The sequence below is a fragment of the Notothenia rossii genome, assembly GCF_949606895.1.
Source record: "Notothenia rossii genome assembly, chromosome: 6".
NCBI classification, from domain to species: Eukaryota; Metazoa; Chordata; class Actinopteri; order Perciformes; family Nototheniidae; genus Notothenia; species Notothenia rossii.
In genome coordinates, this window is record NC_136909.1 from 76,065,605 (window position 1) to 76,079,273 (window position 13,669).

The 13,669-nt window shown below is 38.3% G+C and overlaps 1 protein-coding gene across 2 annotated transcripts in view; it reads right to left on the reverse strand.

The window, feature by feature from the left end:
- LOC307044466 (cGMP-dependent protein kinase 1) overlaps positions 1-13,669 on the reverse strand; it is an 83,422-nt gene that overhangs the window by 20,679 nt on the left and 49,074 nt on the right. For both annotated transcript variants that reach the window (XM_079689734.1, XM_079689733.1), the window contains exons 4-6: positions 9,192-9,297; positions 5,986-6,049; positions 740-817 (exon numbers count right to left, since the gene is read on the reverse strand). In XM_079689734.1, coding sequence (XP_079545860.1) covers positions 740-817; positions 5,986-6,049; positions 9,192-9,297 — 248 coding nt within the window. The remainder of the gene's footprint in view (positions 1-739; positions 818-5,985; positions 6,050-9,191; positions 9,298-13,669) is intronic.

The window sequence follows — 13,669 nt, forward strand, 5'->3', positions numbered from 1 at the left end:
CAATTTGTCTCATTCACTGGGAACTAGGGGGGAATTTGATGTATGTATCTATTCAATCAATCTTCAAGCAACACTGTGTCCTACAACATTATTTTCTAACTAAACTTCATTACCGAGTATGTTTCCAAGGATACATGGTATTGAAGTGGCAATACAATTACTAAATCTTCTTAACGACCAGTCTTCTGGGTGAAAGTCTTCTGTTTTCTTTGACCCATCCAGGCACACCATCATCTTTCATACGCAGACTTTGATTATAAATGTATTTGAGATGACCTCTAACACTGATAATTATGTTGTCTACACATAAACATAACGATGTAGAGGAAGAAGGGGTAGTGGAGGGTGTGCGAGAAAAACACTAAGAATGGAAGGAGAAACAGAAAAAGGCTTTAGAAAACGCTGAGGGAGACATATGAAAAGGAAGAGAAGCAGCACCAAAAAACATGATAAGCACATGAAAGCACATCACATTTTTTAATGCTGTACTGGACTTCTTGTCATCTGTTCTCGGCGTGAAAGCCAGTGTGGAGACGGAGGTGAAATTAAAGCGGCTCCATTGTCCTTTCTAGATACTCCCAGAGCATCTGCAAGAGATGCTGACAGAGACAGCTTCTCCTCTATCTCAAGATGATTGATGGCAGCCAACTTCTACCCAAAATACTACCACTTTGAAATATAGGTAGATTTTGTCAGTTTTGCCCTCCATTGTGTAGTGTGAGGATTTTGCACTGCTCACCTTTCCCTTACTGATGATGAAGAAGGTGTCTCCTCTGGCCCCCTGTCTGATGATGTACTCTCCATCTCCATAATGCGTCTGTCAAAAGAGGAGACCAGATAAAAGAAAAGTTATTCAGGCAGAATATGACATTTTGTCTTCTTTCTCACATTGGGAGTAGGCCTCTCTCATCAGACCCTAAAAGTACTTTTCAAAGGAAGCAAGACTGAATTGGGTGCTGTTAGATGAAATACATTAGGAGACTTTTGATTAGTTATACTGTAGCACACTGTTTGCAAGCTGTGCAGGTTGTTTTTCTGCCTTCTACGCTTGGATTGGCTCTGTGACCTTCAACATGAATCAGCAAGCGAATAAAATAGGTGAAATATGAAAGCTACCACATTCAATCTGAAGGAAAATAAAACCTCCTTTCCAAGATTTAAGTTATAATATCCAACCATCCATCTTTAATACAAAGTAAGGCAGTTCAGGGTCGGTGCTGCCAATCCATAGGCATACGCCTAACCTCTGTACTGGTCTGCAGTCGAACACAAGGCCAGCAAATATAGATAAAACAACCTTTTTTTCAATGCAAAATACACAATATGATGTGTTTCCTGTTTGATCCTAAGTAGCCTCTTACGTTGCCAGTTTTCTATTCTCACAATATTTCACATGTGTGTGATTCATGTGTGTCAACTCAAAAGCTTGTTGTTAATAGTAGGTTGCAGTTGTGAACAGGTTTACTATTTAAATAATGAAGCCCTTTTCTTAGACATGTCCTCAAAGAGAGGAACAAATGTGCCGTTCTAATCAAAAATCAATCGAAGACCAAAATGATCTATTATGGTAGAGGACAAGACAAAGGACAGCATGATGGATTAAGTCATCATGACCCAGCACCAAGCACCTTTAGGACCTCTATGAGTACATGGAACCAATATTTTTTTTTTTTTAAATAGAAGAAACTTTGGATGGACCATCTTCAGTACATCCCATTGATTGGTTGATTGTGGAATAATGGCAATCATCAGTCAATGAATTTAATAAATACAAATACAATCCACTAATATGTCCCTCGGCTAACAGTGCAAACACATTAATCAAGAGAGCATGTATTGGCAAGCTTGAATGCCAAGCAAAACATTTAATTTTCACAGGATGGACATTCTCTCAGCTCACTGAAAGGCCATCCCTGTACCAAGCTTAAAAGATAATTGCATTAATTTGTTTAATTGCTGGAAAATAGATTGCACTCTGATTAAAGACCATTTCATCGCAGTGATGTGAGCTTTTTATGATAACACTCACTAGAAGTGTACCATATATCGCCCCACAGAATTATTTTGACATGCTGTCAAATATATTTTCAGATTAGTTATTATACAAGACAGATATTCCAAAATCTATGAGAACGCTTTTTAGCGCTTACATTACTCACAATTTCCTTTAGCCATGTTTCCCCCTGTGTTACACTTTCCCGCTCACACTGTTTGGCTGTGGGTGGCTTAAAGCCTCCCTCCAATGTACTTTCCCACAACCTCTTTCTTTTTCTTGATGGCGTTATCCTTCTCTGTAGAGGTTGTTATTTCTCAGCTCATTTTCCTTTTCTTGAATGTCCTGCCCTGCAACACCACATCAGCCTCGTCCTGCTGAGTTGAACTGCTTATCTTGAGTGATGGGTCAACCTGCTGAGCTTTTTAGCGGTGTAGTTATTTGCCTTATCCTCAGTTTTATCTTAACCAACTTATAGGAAAACCTCCATGCTGCGACAGCAATTGTAACACAGCACGCTTAGTAGCTACTACAATTAATTTAATTGACCATGGTATAAATACAACATTATGGTTCAAGTCACAAACACTGTGCTATGGTATTGACAATTATAAACCGTCATGGAGAATGACACGGCAGTATAACGGTCAAACCATATAACTATGTTCATGCAGTATATTGTGCTATAGTGCAATATTGTGTATACATATCAGTGTACAAATGAATCAAAGGGTTTATTTTTATGTAGGATAACCTTGGTTCTGTATTTCTTTGGATTAAGCATGACATAAGCCTAAATAAAACCTCAGTTGCTCCTGTAAATTATCATTATTATACACTTCAGTGTCATTGGCTGGATATAACAGTTTTATAATGGTGTTTTAATTGTGCTGCACTCAAGAGACAATTATGAGTGGATAGCTGCAATGTCAGGTCAAGTGCCCTGGCTCATGGCCCAAATCACAAATGTAATGCCAAGTGAGGCTGATTACCTGAGACCTACTACCTGCGATCTGATTGGCTATTTGCCAAGAGTGGATTTCGTAATTGGCTGGCGTTTGTCAGTTGATTACATTTTTTTTTTTAAAAGGCAGTTACTACAGTCACCATGAATGAACGATGTGGATTATCTTTTACAGAAGTCAAAGCACACATTTAAAAGTTTGAAGAAAGATTTAAGATTAAATACCTCAGTGTGTGTCCACTATTCGCCAGCTATAGTTATAAACCAACCCGTGGTAAAATACTTTGATTTAACGAGGAGTTCTCAAACGGAAAAAACGGCTCACAGCTAGCTTGTCAGAGTGCACGGTTTTAGCTTCCGGTTTTGTAATTGTTCAGAGGTGATTGAACCTGGTGAAGAATAGTTTTCGGGATCCCAAGCATCTTTGTAAGAGGATAACTTGAAAGCCACATGACAGCGTGGTGATGTTGGTTTTGTTCGGCAGAGTAAACATGGTTACCCAAACTGAAAAGCAACGCAGGAAAGTGGGCGATAGAGCTGCAGAACCTAACATGAGACAGGTAACATCATGAGCTCAGTCTGATTAACATTAGTTTTATATTAAACACAGGTTGAATTATGTGGGGAATGGCGCATTATAACAAGTTGTATATACTTTTTGGTTTTGCGTCTCAGCAAAGTGTATTATCCACTTAAAACACGTCAGTCGCGTTGAAGTTAGTTGTATGTTGGATATTAGACAGACATCCACTCTAAAACCGAGTAGCATGTAGCTGCAGCCCAGGAGACTGCAGTTTGAGGACCGCAGTCCTGGGACCGCACTCCTAGGAACCTAGATATATGTTGGATATTAGGCACGCACGCACCCTATCTTTACTAATTTCACAGTCAGAGGACATAGCGCATATCCAAGCCCTCGCACTTAACCACAGGGTTTCACTCGGGAATCATCAAATAGATACCGTTTGAATGACTCTTAAATGTTTTTAATACCCCGTGCTAACTTGCCAAGTGACAATGATGCTTAAAAAAAAGACAGTACATGTGACATATCAACATCTAGTGACCCAGTGTCATGTTGCTTCACTGGACAAGTAAGAGAGATATTTCTATTGAAGTTTACTGCTGTTTCTATTTCAAATGCGTATGAAATTATTTTGTGGAAAAGCCTCTTACCTCTTCTCTTAGCTTTCATGGTATGTGACATAATGATTCAATGCAACATTGTATTACAACAGTGGATGTGTAGGATGCTTCTCTTTGTATTGGACCTTCGTGTTTCAATAAATAAAATGCTGTTTTTAATAAGATACATGTATATTAAGGCGGACTAAAATACAATAAAAAGAGGCGTCTGCTACATGTAGTTAAACTATTCTGCATTGATGTGGAATCCAAGAGTCGCTGGCTTGCCCAATGCAATTCACCGCAGCGCAGTTAGAAAATTGGACTTTGTGGTCATTTTTCATGCTTTCCTGTCAGTCAAGGACTTATTCCTTACATCAGGTATGACAACTCAACTAATGAGACTCTGAATTTACTGCCTTCTCTTTTTTCTGTTTCATTGTTTCTGAAGTAACTAATTACAGCTTTGAAAATTGTCTTTGTGCTGGTTCTTAAAGTAATTATAGTCAGTAAATTGAGGGGGTGGCTACAATTGTTTTTGTTCTCATTAAAGAACTAAGGGATGTTTTAAACTAAAACAAATCATTTGCTTTTTTTACAGGATACACTACTTGAAAATATAGTTAAAAACCATGGTAAAAATGTAATGGTCCTCATTTGATAATAACATTTGTTTAATTAAATGTACTTTATCTTTTCATAAAATCTAAAAGATCTGGAACTAATTCATCTTAGCTACATAAATGAATGCAAATGTACGCTCGGTGTCATTGAATAACAAAAGCAGCCAGAAGCCTTATTTGAAGTCTGGATGTTAGCAGCACACAAGTGAAAACGTGTTTGCATAACTAAATTATGCTGGAAAAAACATCAAACAGAGTGGTGTGCAGATGGGTAGAGATGTGTTATTGAGACACAAAATGTCCACTGGCATCTACACTTAATACCTTCCTGTTTACACTGAGATCATTCATTGCAATTAATGGAAGTAATGATCCATGTTATATTTTAATACATTATTTAAACTTGCACTCATTTAACATTAATACCTTCCTGTTTACACTGAGATCATTTATTGCAATTAATGGAAGTAATGATCCATGTTATATTTTAATACATTATTTAAACTTGTACTCATTTAAGTTTAAACTCTTATTTTGTTTTTACTTGCATTTAATTTTCCTTTTTTATATGTATGTATAGTTAGTTTGTTCAATGTTTTTTATTCCCAACAACTTCCTCTCTGTAAATGTTATGAAGTTGATAAATAAGGAATGGAACGGGAACAGTGTCACCAGCGTGAAAAAAACAGTTAGAGAGACGTACAAATGATTTTGCATGCCTCCATTTCGTCCATTTATGTCAAATGCATATCAAAGCAACACAAGCTGTAGTGTAGAGTTTCAGGAGTATATTATCTGCCTTGCAGTCAGCCATTTGTTTACATTAAAATAATGGTACTGTGAAATTAGTTTGTTCACTTTGAAACAATTAACTGCTGAAAGTAGGTTGCCGTGCTGACATTTAACAGATGTCACCCTGCATCATTAACTGAAATCAATTACGCTGTGCCTCACTTTGCTTACATTGTTTGGCGCCCTTCGAAAGCTGAAATGGTTACATCAATTCAGACTCTCCTGAACTGTTCATGAAATTAACTGTCAGTTACTAGTTGGTGCATTAATTCAACATCACCACACTGAGCTAAAACCAAAATAAAAACGAAGTAACAACAACTCTTAAATCCCACAACGCACACTTTCACGTTCCATCCTCTCTTCATTCTCCCTTCTGGCTCCCCTCCTGACTACATCAAAAGGACGTTAATGTATAGAAACCTCTTAAGATGTGTGGAGTAGGCCTGTGACATCTGATTTTTCAGGTTTAACAACAAGGCACTTACCTCCTCTAGGATATCAGCAAGCTTGCTCAGAATGTCTTCCTGCAGGTCGTGGAATGTAGGAACGCTGTAGAAAAAAGAAAGAAAAAGCAGTGTTGATATCAGCGAAGTATCTGACGAGGCTTTAAAAGAGTTTACCAGAAAGAAGCAGACCTTTATGTCACGATCCCAATATCATGTCACGTTTTTAGTTTAGTCTGTCTTGTTTTGGGTGTTATTTTGTAATTCTGTTCTCCCTGTCTCTTGTCTTCCTTCCTGTGTTTTTCCTCCTGTGTCTGATTGTCTAATTGTGTTCACCTGTTGCCCTTGTGTTTCTACCTCCCCTGCCCAGCTGTTTCTTGTCCCGCGATTACCCCTCTCTGTATTTAGTCTTGTCTTTTCCTGTGTTCCCCTGTCGGTTCATTGTTTGTCTCTCCTGTCTCCCTCCTTGTTGGTCATGGTCAGTTTTGTGTGTCTATGCTACCTTGTGCTATCTATGTTTTCGATTCATGCCATGTTTTTGTTTATCAGCTTTTAAATAAAGCTCGCTTTTGTTTCTAGACCTTTTACCTTTTTTGTAGTCTGCATTTGGGTCCTACCTTTTCCGCGATCTTAACAGTGATCTTAACACTTTAATGTGCGGTGAACATATGCACATAAATACAGGCAACAGGAACACATAAAAATCAATATTATGCTATGGGAGCTGGGCTGTATATTGCATTACAGTATATACATATTAATATTTCAGCATGGAGTGTGCTACGTGTCTAGTTACACGGCAGGAAAGCTGGTCCTTTGGTTGAATATGCCAGTATGAGGCCCTAATGTTTGTTTTCCGTTGGCTTCCCGGCATCCTCAATGAATGCTATCTGCCTGTTATCAAGCTTACTAAAATAAAACTGGCCCAATGTTTATGAAGGACGAGAGAAAATAACCCTTGTTGGCGAACAAAGGACTTATCTCACCATATCATCTTTCTCTCTCAGTGTTTCTCCATCTCCCTCTTTCCCCTCATTTCCCATGCTTTATTACAGTAATCTGAACCATTTCGTCTTGCCCCCCAACCCGGGCCCTAGCTGCTGTGTTGATCCTCGTGTTGTTGCTTCTAGTTAATCAGCTAGGCAGTGAACAGATGACCCCACTCTACATGAAACATATGGAGTTACAATCCCTTGAGCTGTGAAGCTGTTGACACAAACAATAAGCGTCTGTTGCAGTTAATTTACATTTAACATATTAACTGTGTTACAGGAAATTAATTCATTATAATAGGCCAATGGGAAAGTGTGGTTTCACTAATGCAGGGTTGTTGATCATTTGAAACGTTCTAACATCAAATAAACCTCCTTACTGTTTGAACGTGAGTAAAGCACGAGACAACCTTTAATAAATTCTGTCGCGATTTTCCAATCACCTGAAAAAAGCCGTGAGAAATTGGCACTTCTTTGGTGAAGTGTTTTGTCTTGATTAATGCATTTCTATGATCGTTCTTCTGAGCTCTTCACAAATCATCGGGCAGATGGCTTTGTTATTTCATGCTGTATAGCGAGACTTTTATCTAAAGTGGAAGGAGGCAGATGGTTGAGTAAAAAGCCCACCAACCCTTAAACAAATAAATTGCAGCAATATGTGTTTTGCAAACCTAGGCGATGTTTGTCAGTTCATTACACACCATCGTGTAGTATCTCCTCCTGGAGCAATGTGAGTAATATGAAATACATGCTTGGAAGAGGCAATAAAACAAGCTATTCACAAGCACACTTACTTCCTGTATGTTATTCCATGTGGGATTTGTCTGTCAGTATTTCATTTGTGTTCCTACACAACTTGTGAGAGCAAATATGTTCATTCACAGCAGTTTGGGAGGAAGACTCTGAAGGACCTGAATGTGTTTGCTCTTAAACTCAAATTAATCACATCTTTCTCTGTATTAGATATGCTTCTTGGCAACAAAACATTATTATGTGCTTATTGTGGATTAAAAGATTATGCTTTAAATATATAATCTCCCCCCCCCCCCCCAGATACTCCTCCAAACAGAGCCCAAGCCAAGCAATTTGTATGTAGATCTATAACATATTTACATATCGGTTGGATAGTTTTAAAATAACCACTGAGAGGCAAGAGCTGCCAAACATGCTTTTATAGAGTTGGGTCCTTTTTTTAGTCAAAGCCATCACCTAAATAGCTTCAGTCTTAGGGTTTGAGAGTAAGTGTTATTTGTATCTGGTTGGAAGTGTTTTTTCATGTTATGTATTAAAAGTTTCCTTCCTAGTGAAAAGGCATTGTAGATACAACAAAGGTTGACCTGCTAATGTCAAAGGAGGAATATTTGTATTTATATTTGTATGTCTGTATTCCTATGGCTGCGTGCTATGTGAAAAATGTGCGTTTAAGTTATTTCGAAACATCAAAAGGACTTATTTCAGGAACAGTCAATGAGTTTGCAAGGAGTTATTATACGACCTATTTAGTAGTTTGGGTATGAAGATTTCTTGGAAGTTCTAGAGAAGAGCTGGTTTCCCGCCTGTCAAAAAGTGTCAGTCTGATCCTGATCCCCGTGATTCATGAGGTTCCCCTCAGTAGAAACGATCCAAGGCAGAGCGTGTGCTTTTATTATGTGAGAACTTACATCACGGAAATAGTGGAGTGCATAAGTGAAACGAAGTGAGAAGACAAAATGACAATCAGCCCTGAAACCAAGTCATGAGAAAATGAGAGTGGCATATGAAATAGAGGGAAGTTGTGATGTAATGTTCACGATTGGCTCGATGAAGAACAAAGTGGCGGGAAAACAGAAGCGTCGTACAGAGATGAGGGTGAGAAGAGATGTATTCTGTAATTGCATCTCATGCATCTTGATAACTGAACACATGCTCTCCCTCTGTCGTTTGATCAATCTTTCTTTTATCCTATACTCCATGCAAGCCTTTTAAGTCATAATGGGTACCTGGTGGTTTGGGGGTGAGGCTCTCTGATAGAATATGAAAGAAACTTGATATCCGCATAAAGCATTCTTCCAGTATGTCACCATATGTGATGCATCGGCAGTGCACTTTGAGCTATATAACTTAATGGGAAATATGAGGAGTATAATCTTCGGAGCAACATGCACATTCCCACTGGATTAATTATTAATTTAGTTAACTACATTTTTTAGAATTTTAGATCAAAGCCCTATTCACTGGCAATGTCATTGTGGGACAAATGTATGCAAGCTTCCTCACCTTTTCAGAAACTGCATGTACTCTGTGTGCTTGATGAGACCCGTCCTCATCATGATCGTCTGAAAACATTGTCGGTCGATGGCCCACAGCTTCACGTTTGTTAGTGCTGGAAAGAAGAATACACATTAGCAATGTCAAGTGAAAGACACTTTTTACCCTTGGACAAAATTGGATTAATAATGCAGCCGATCTTCTTAAGCGTCATACATGACCTGCAACAGCTTGATGCTTTGGGCATGCACAATATGGATATGGTGAATATCACATGCCTTTTTAAAGCATTGAATATGGAACTGGAGATGTGTCAAGAATGATAGTTATTATAGTATATTTAAACCAAAGTCATACTGGTATCTTTAAAGAGGAGAAATCAGTGGACCTTTTTTAATGTTATGGTATTGTATTGTTGGCTAGAACTGGCATCCAAAACTTTTCTCTAGCTGATGGTTAGGCTTGGAAAGCAAACGGGAGGCATTCTTGACAATTAGTCTTGTTCAGAAGTTGGAGCTAATTGGTGTTTTTCTAATACCTTGCATGGATGGCTTGCTTCAAGTTACGCCACAGTGTTTTAATTGGTTTAAGGTCAGGAGTCTGGAATGAGTATGCTTAAGTCTTTTTATATATATATAGTTTTTTTAGTTGAACGTCTTGATTTTCTGATTGCTCTGGACAATTATCAAACTTTGTGACAAATATACGTTTTAAATTACAACCAGCTACCCTTGCTATTCTTCTGTACAATATCCCCAAAGAATATGGAAATGATTGTCCCGCTAATGATCGCAATCTGTGCTGGCCCAGGGGCTCCAACTCCAAATCATAATGCTCTCTTTACTCGGATCAAAAAGAGGTGAAATCGTTTTCTCCCCGTTTTTTAAATCTAGCATTTTCTCTCTTTGGCCACAGAGCATTGCTCCATTGAACGTCAATGTAAAATGTCCGAGTTTAGTGATTTTCTAGCTGTGGTTCGAACATAGCCAGTGCGAGAGATGCCCAGAATGCATTGCTTCTTTTTTGACCCCACCTTGATTAATGTAAAGTTCTTTTGAAGCAATCCTTACAGAATAACCAGTCTTTCAAAGATCAGAAACAATGCTAAATCTCATCCATTTTCTTCCAGTTGTACACCGGACTGGTGATTGATTCGAGGCCTGGGTCTTTCGAAATTCCTTTCTCTTGTCTTTTTCATATATTTCACCTTGACATATATCTCTGATGTGAAGAGCTGACTTTTTTCCAGGCTTTGCTGGTTTTCATCAGAGCAGTGAACCTATAACCTGCACCTAGACGTTATTGCATTTCTACATTCAGCCCAATGTTTTAGAAGAAACTGGGTCGTAGGGGCAACTATAAAACAAATATTCAGTGCTTCTTTTATGTCAAGCGCAGTTTATTGCAATACTTTTTAGAATAGCTTTGGGGTTTTCCCAGTTCATTATCTTTTGCAAGAAATGCTTTCATTTCGACTTCATACAATACACTGTATGTCAGAGTAATGAAAAGAAAGACTCCAGTCTGACCCCAAAACAAATCTGGAGATCTCCCTGGAGCTTTGTGGCAACAGGGACAAGTAGTAATATTAGAAGAACATTTGTCAGAGAAGACTCAGTCTACTTGGTATTTTGTCTGTTAGATTTTTTGTCTTTCCCATCATCCCAGTGTGACACTTTTTCAGAGTTAAAAGCTAACAATGTGGTATTTATTTATCATCATACAATTATTGCTTTCTTCGATCTGGGCCTGCAGTGTATATCCGATTCTATACACTTAATAAATCCGATGCCCATTGACTTACACACAAACCAACTAAACCAACTAGCAATTGAGACCAAAGGCATGTCTGCACAATTGTAATGAAATAAAAAGTCAAATAAGAAGTAAGGTCGTTTTCTAGACTTCTATAAAAAAATTGACCGATTTTTGCAACCAGTTGAGTCGCCCTCTGCTGGATGTTAAAGAGAATTAAAGTTTAAGGCATATCCGCGTTGACCTTTCAGATCGGGGGGTCAATTCCTGTTTTCCTGCATGCCTTTTGGCTCTATGAACACACATACACAAAATGTATACCAGTGTTAACACAACAACTCATAAACTCCAGGATTTCCTGTACATATAAACACACATTATGACTGTTCAGTCGCACACACAACACAATTGTTCCTCTACAGTACAGTCCAAGAGTTTTGCAGCACTTTAAAATAGGGCCAAACCACAGAGGAAATGCCCTCATTTCAAAGCCTGACACTTATTTTAGTTAGAGACACTTTCTTGGAGCAGGAACCCCAAAACACACAGCATGTCATAAAAATGTATACACAAACTGATGTATGTATAACCATTTATGCAGGCATCCGGTACAAGCGCGCACAGATATCAGATACACACAGATATACACATAAACAGATGGTAAATGAAAAGACTTACTTGTTTGATATAAATATAGATATAGCCTGTAGATATAGTTTCTAACAACACCTTGAAAATATCTTCTCCAGGTAGTGCACTGACTTATTTTCATAGGCACATTGTTACAGTTGAAATCATGTCTAATCATCTCTTAAATTGTCACCGTCACTGTTGACAATCTCTTTCTCTACAGCCGCTACTGGATGTGTGGTACAGATCTGTGCACTCACACATTACATACACACAAATATAACAGTAAGCAATCGTAACACACTAACAAAAACTGTAAAAATAGTCGGCCCGGTAGATTGAAACAATAATACCAGAGTCCATACAGCTTCCATAATATTTTAGGGCGTTAAGGCATTATTGTTTGTTTGTTTTTACGTTGGACTATATCTGGATCTTGTTATATCTTATCCAATGAACAATTCATATATTTAGGTGTGATTACCCCCGATGTAAACTGAAGGCACAAATAAATGGAGATAGGTCTTGAGAGAAATTATTAGAGTAAGCTTCTAATTTGACCCCAAAGCAACAAGAGTGGGAGGCTAGACGTATTCTACCGCTATGCATAGTGCAATGGAGTGTTTTGGCGTGTGGGAGTGTGGTGCACTGGGAAATAAGATATGGAGGGAGCCTGCAGCTCACCGCAGTAGGTAAACGTATTATTTGGAGGCTTGACTAAATTGCGTTGAGACTCAGGGAGCTAGTTATCCTGTAGTGAGGGCGCAGATGAATGTCTTAATGCTCGTGGGTTGCCAACCATTAGCTCCACAACCTTTTGGACGCAAATAATACCCAAGGCAGTACTAGAAAGATTGAAGGATGTCTGTGAACGTTTTCAAATGATTGGGCAGTGTTGATGGTTTTTTTCCAGTGAGGCGATCAACAGCCATGCAGACTCTACATTTATGCAACAAGTGTTTACTGCTTATACTGAACAAACGGTAAACACAGGATAAACATCACATTGATGCAAACCAACAGAGACCTGATAATAAGTAGGAATATGGCCTCCACTTTTTAAGCAGAGTGGAGGCCAATTTGTCTAGATTCCATTGTATTGTTGTTGCATCGAATTGTAACTTATCTAATGTTATCCTGTGATAACTGTGTTCGTTATTCTCGCGTTCAGGAGAGAAGCTTTAAAAAAGGAGACTAATGGAGTCTCTGAGAAGGTTCAAATGGGTACTTTAATTAAAAAAGGCGCTGGTAATGTTACAAGCAGAAGATGTTCAGTGAGAAAAACAGCTGTGTTCTCGGGGGTCAAAGGTGAAAAAGAGAGCCAGAGAAACACACTTCCAGCTGTTAAATATCCCCTGGTGGCTCTCGATCATCTGCCGGTTGGCGTTGTGGGGGGTATTCCCTCCTCCGATCTTCCATGTTGCTCATAACCATAGACTATATATAAATATATAATGTATCTCTCATAGCTCATAACGGAGGATTCAGACATCGTACATTCAATATATACTTAAACACGCCTCTTCTCCTCATATTCTCTCTCATCACTTTTCATTTATTGCAATTTTACGGCTGTAATTCATACTTTAAAAATACTGGAAATACTTCACGGCATTTTGGTTTCCGGGAGTTGTCACATGCTACCCACGTCTGTAAACAATAACGTATTCAAATAAACTGTACCTTCATTTAATATTCAGCAATAATAATATCTCGACGTCTATAGTTGTAGTGTTAAATCAGTAGGTTTCGGTGTGCATCACTCCATGTCATTTCGCTACTAAATTCACCTCTATAGGAATTGAAATGGTATATTAGCCACATGCTAAATGCTAACCGGAGATGAAGGATTTTCAGAATAAAAGCTTAACAACTGGTTGTGCACGAGAATTTCTGTTTTTTTCAGTATAAAACAACATTTAAACTGACGGTATGTTTAAGCTACATTATACCATCAAAACATTGATTTTAAATGTTAAACACCTGTCATCTTCTTGTAATGCAACATGATCATAAGTATTTTCCGATTTCAGCCGCTTTGGTTTCAATTTCGCATTAGATGTAATGTGGTGAAACGATTAAGACATATGCATCTTATCTAT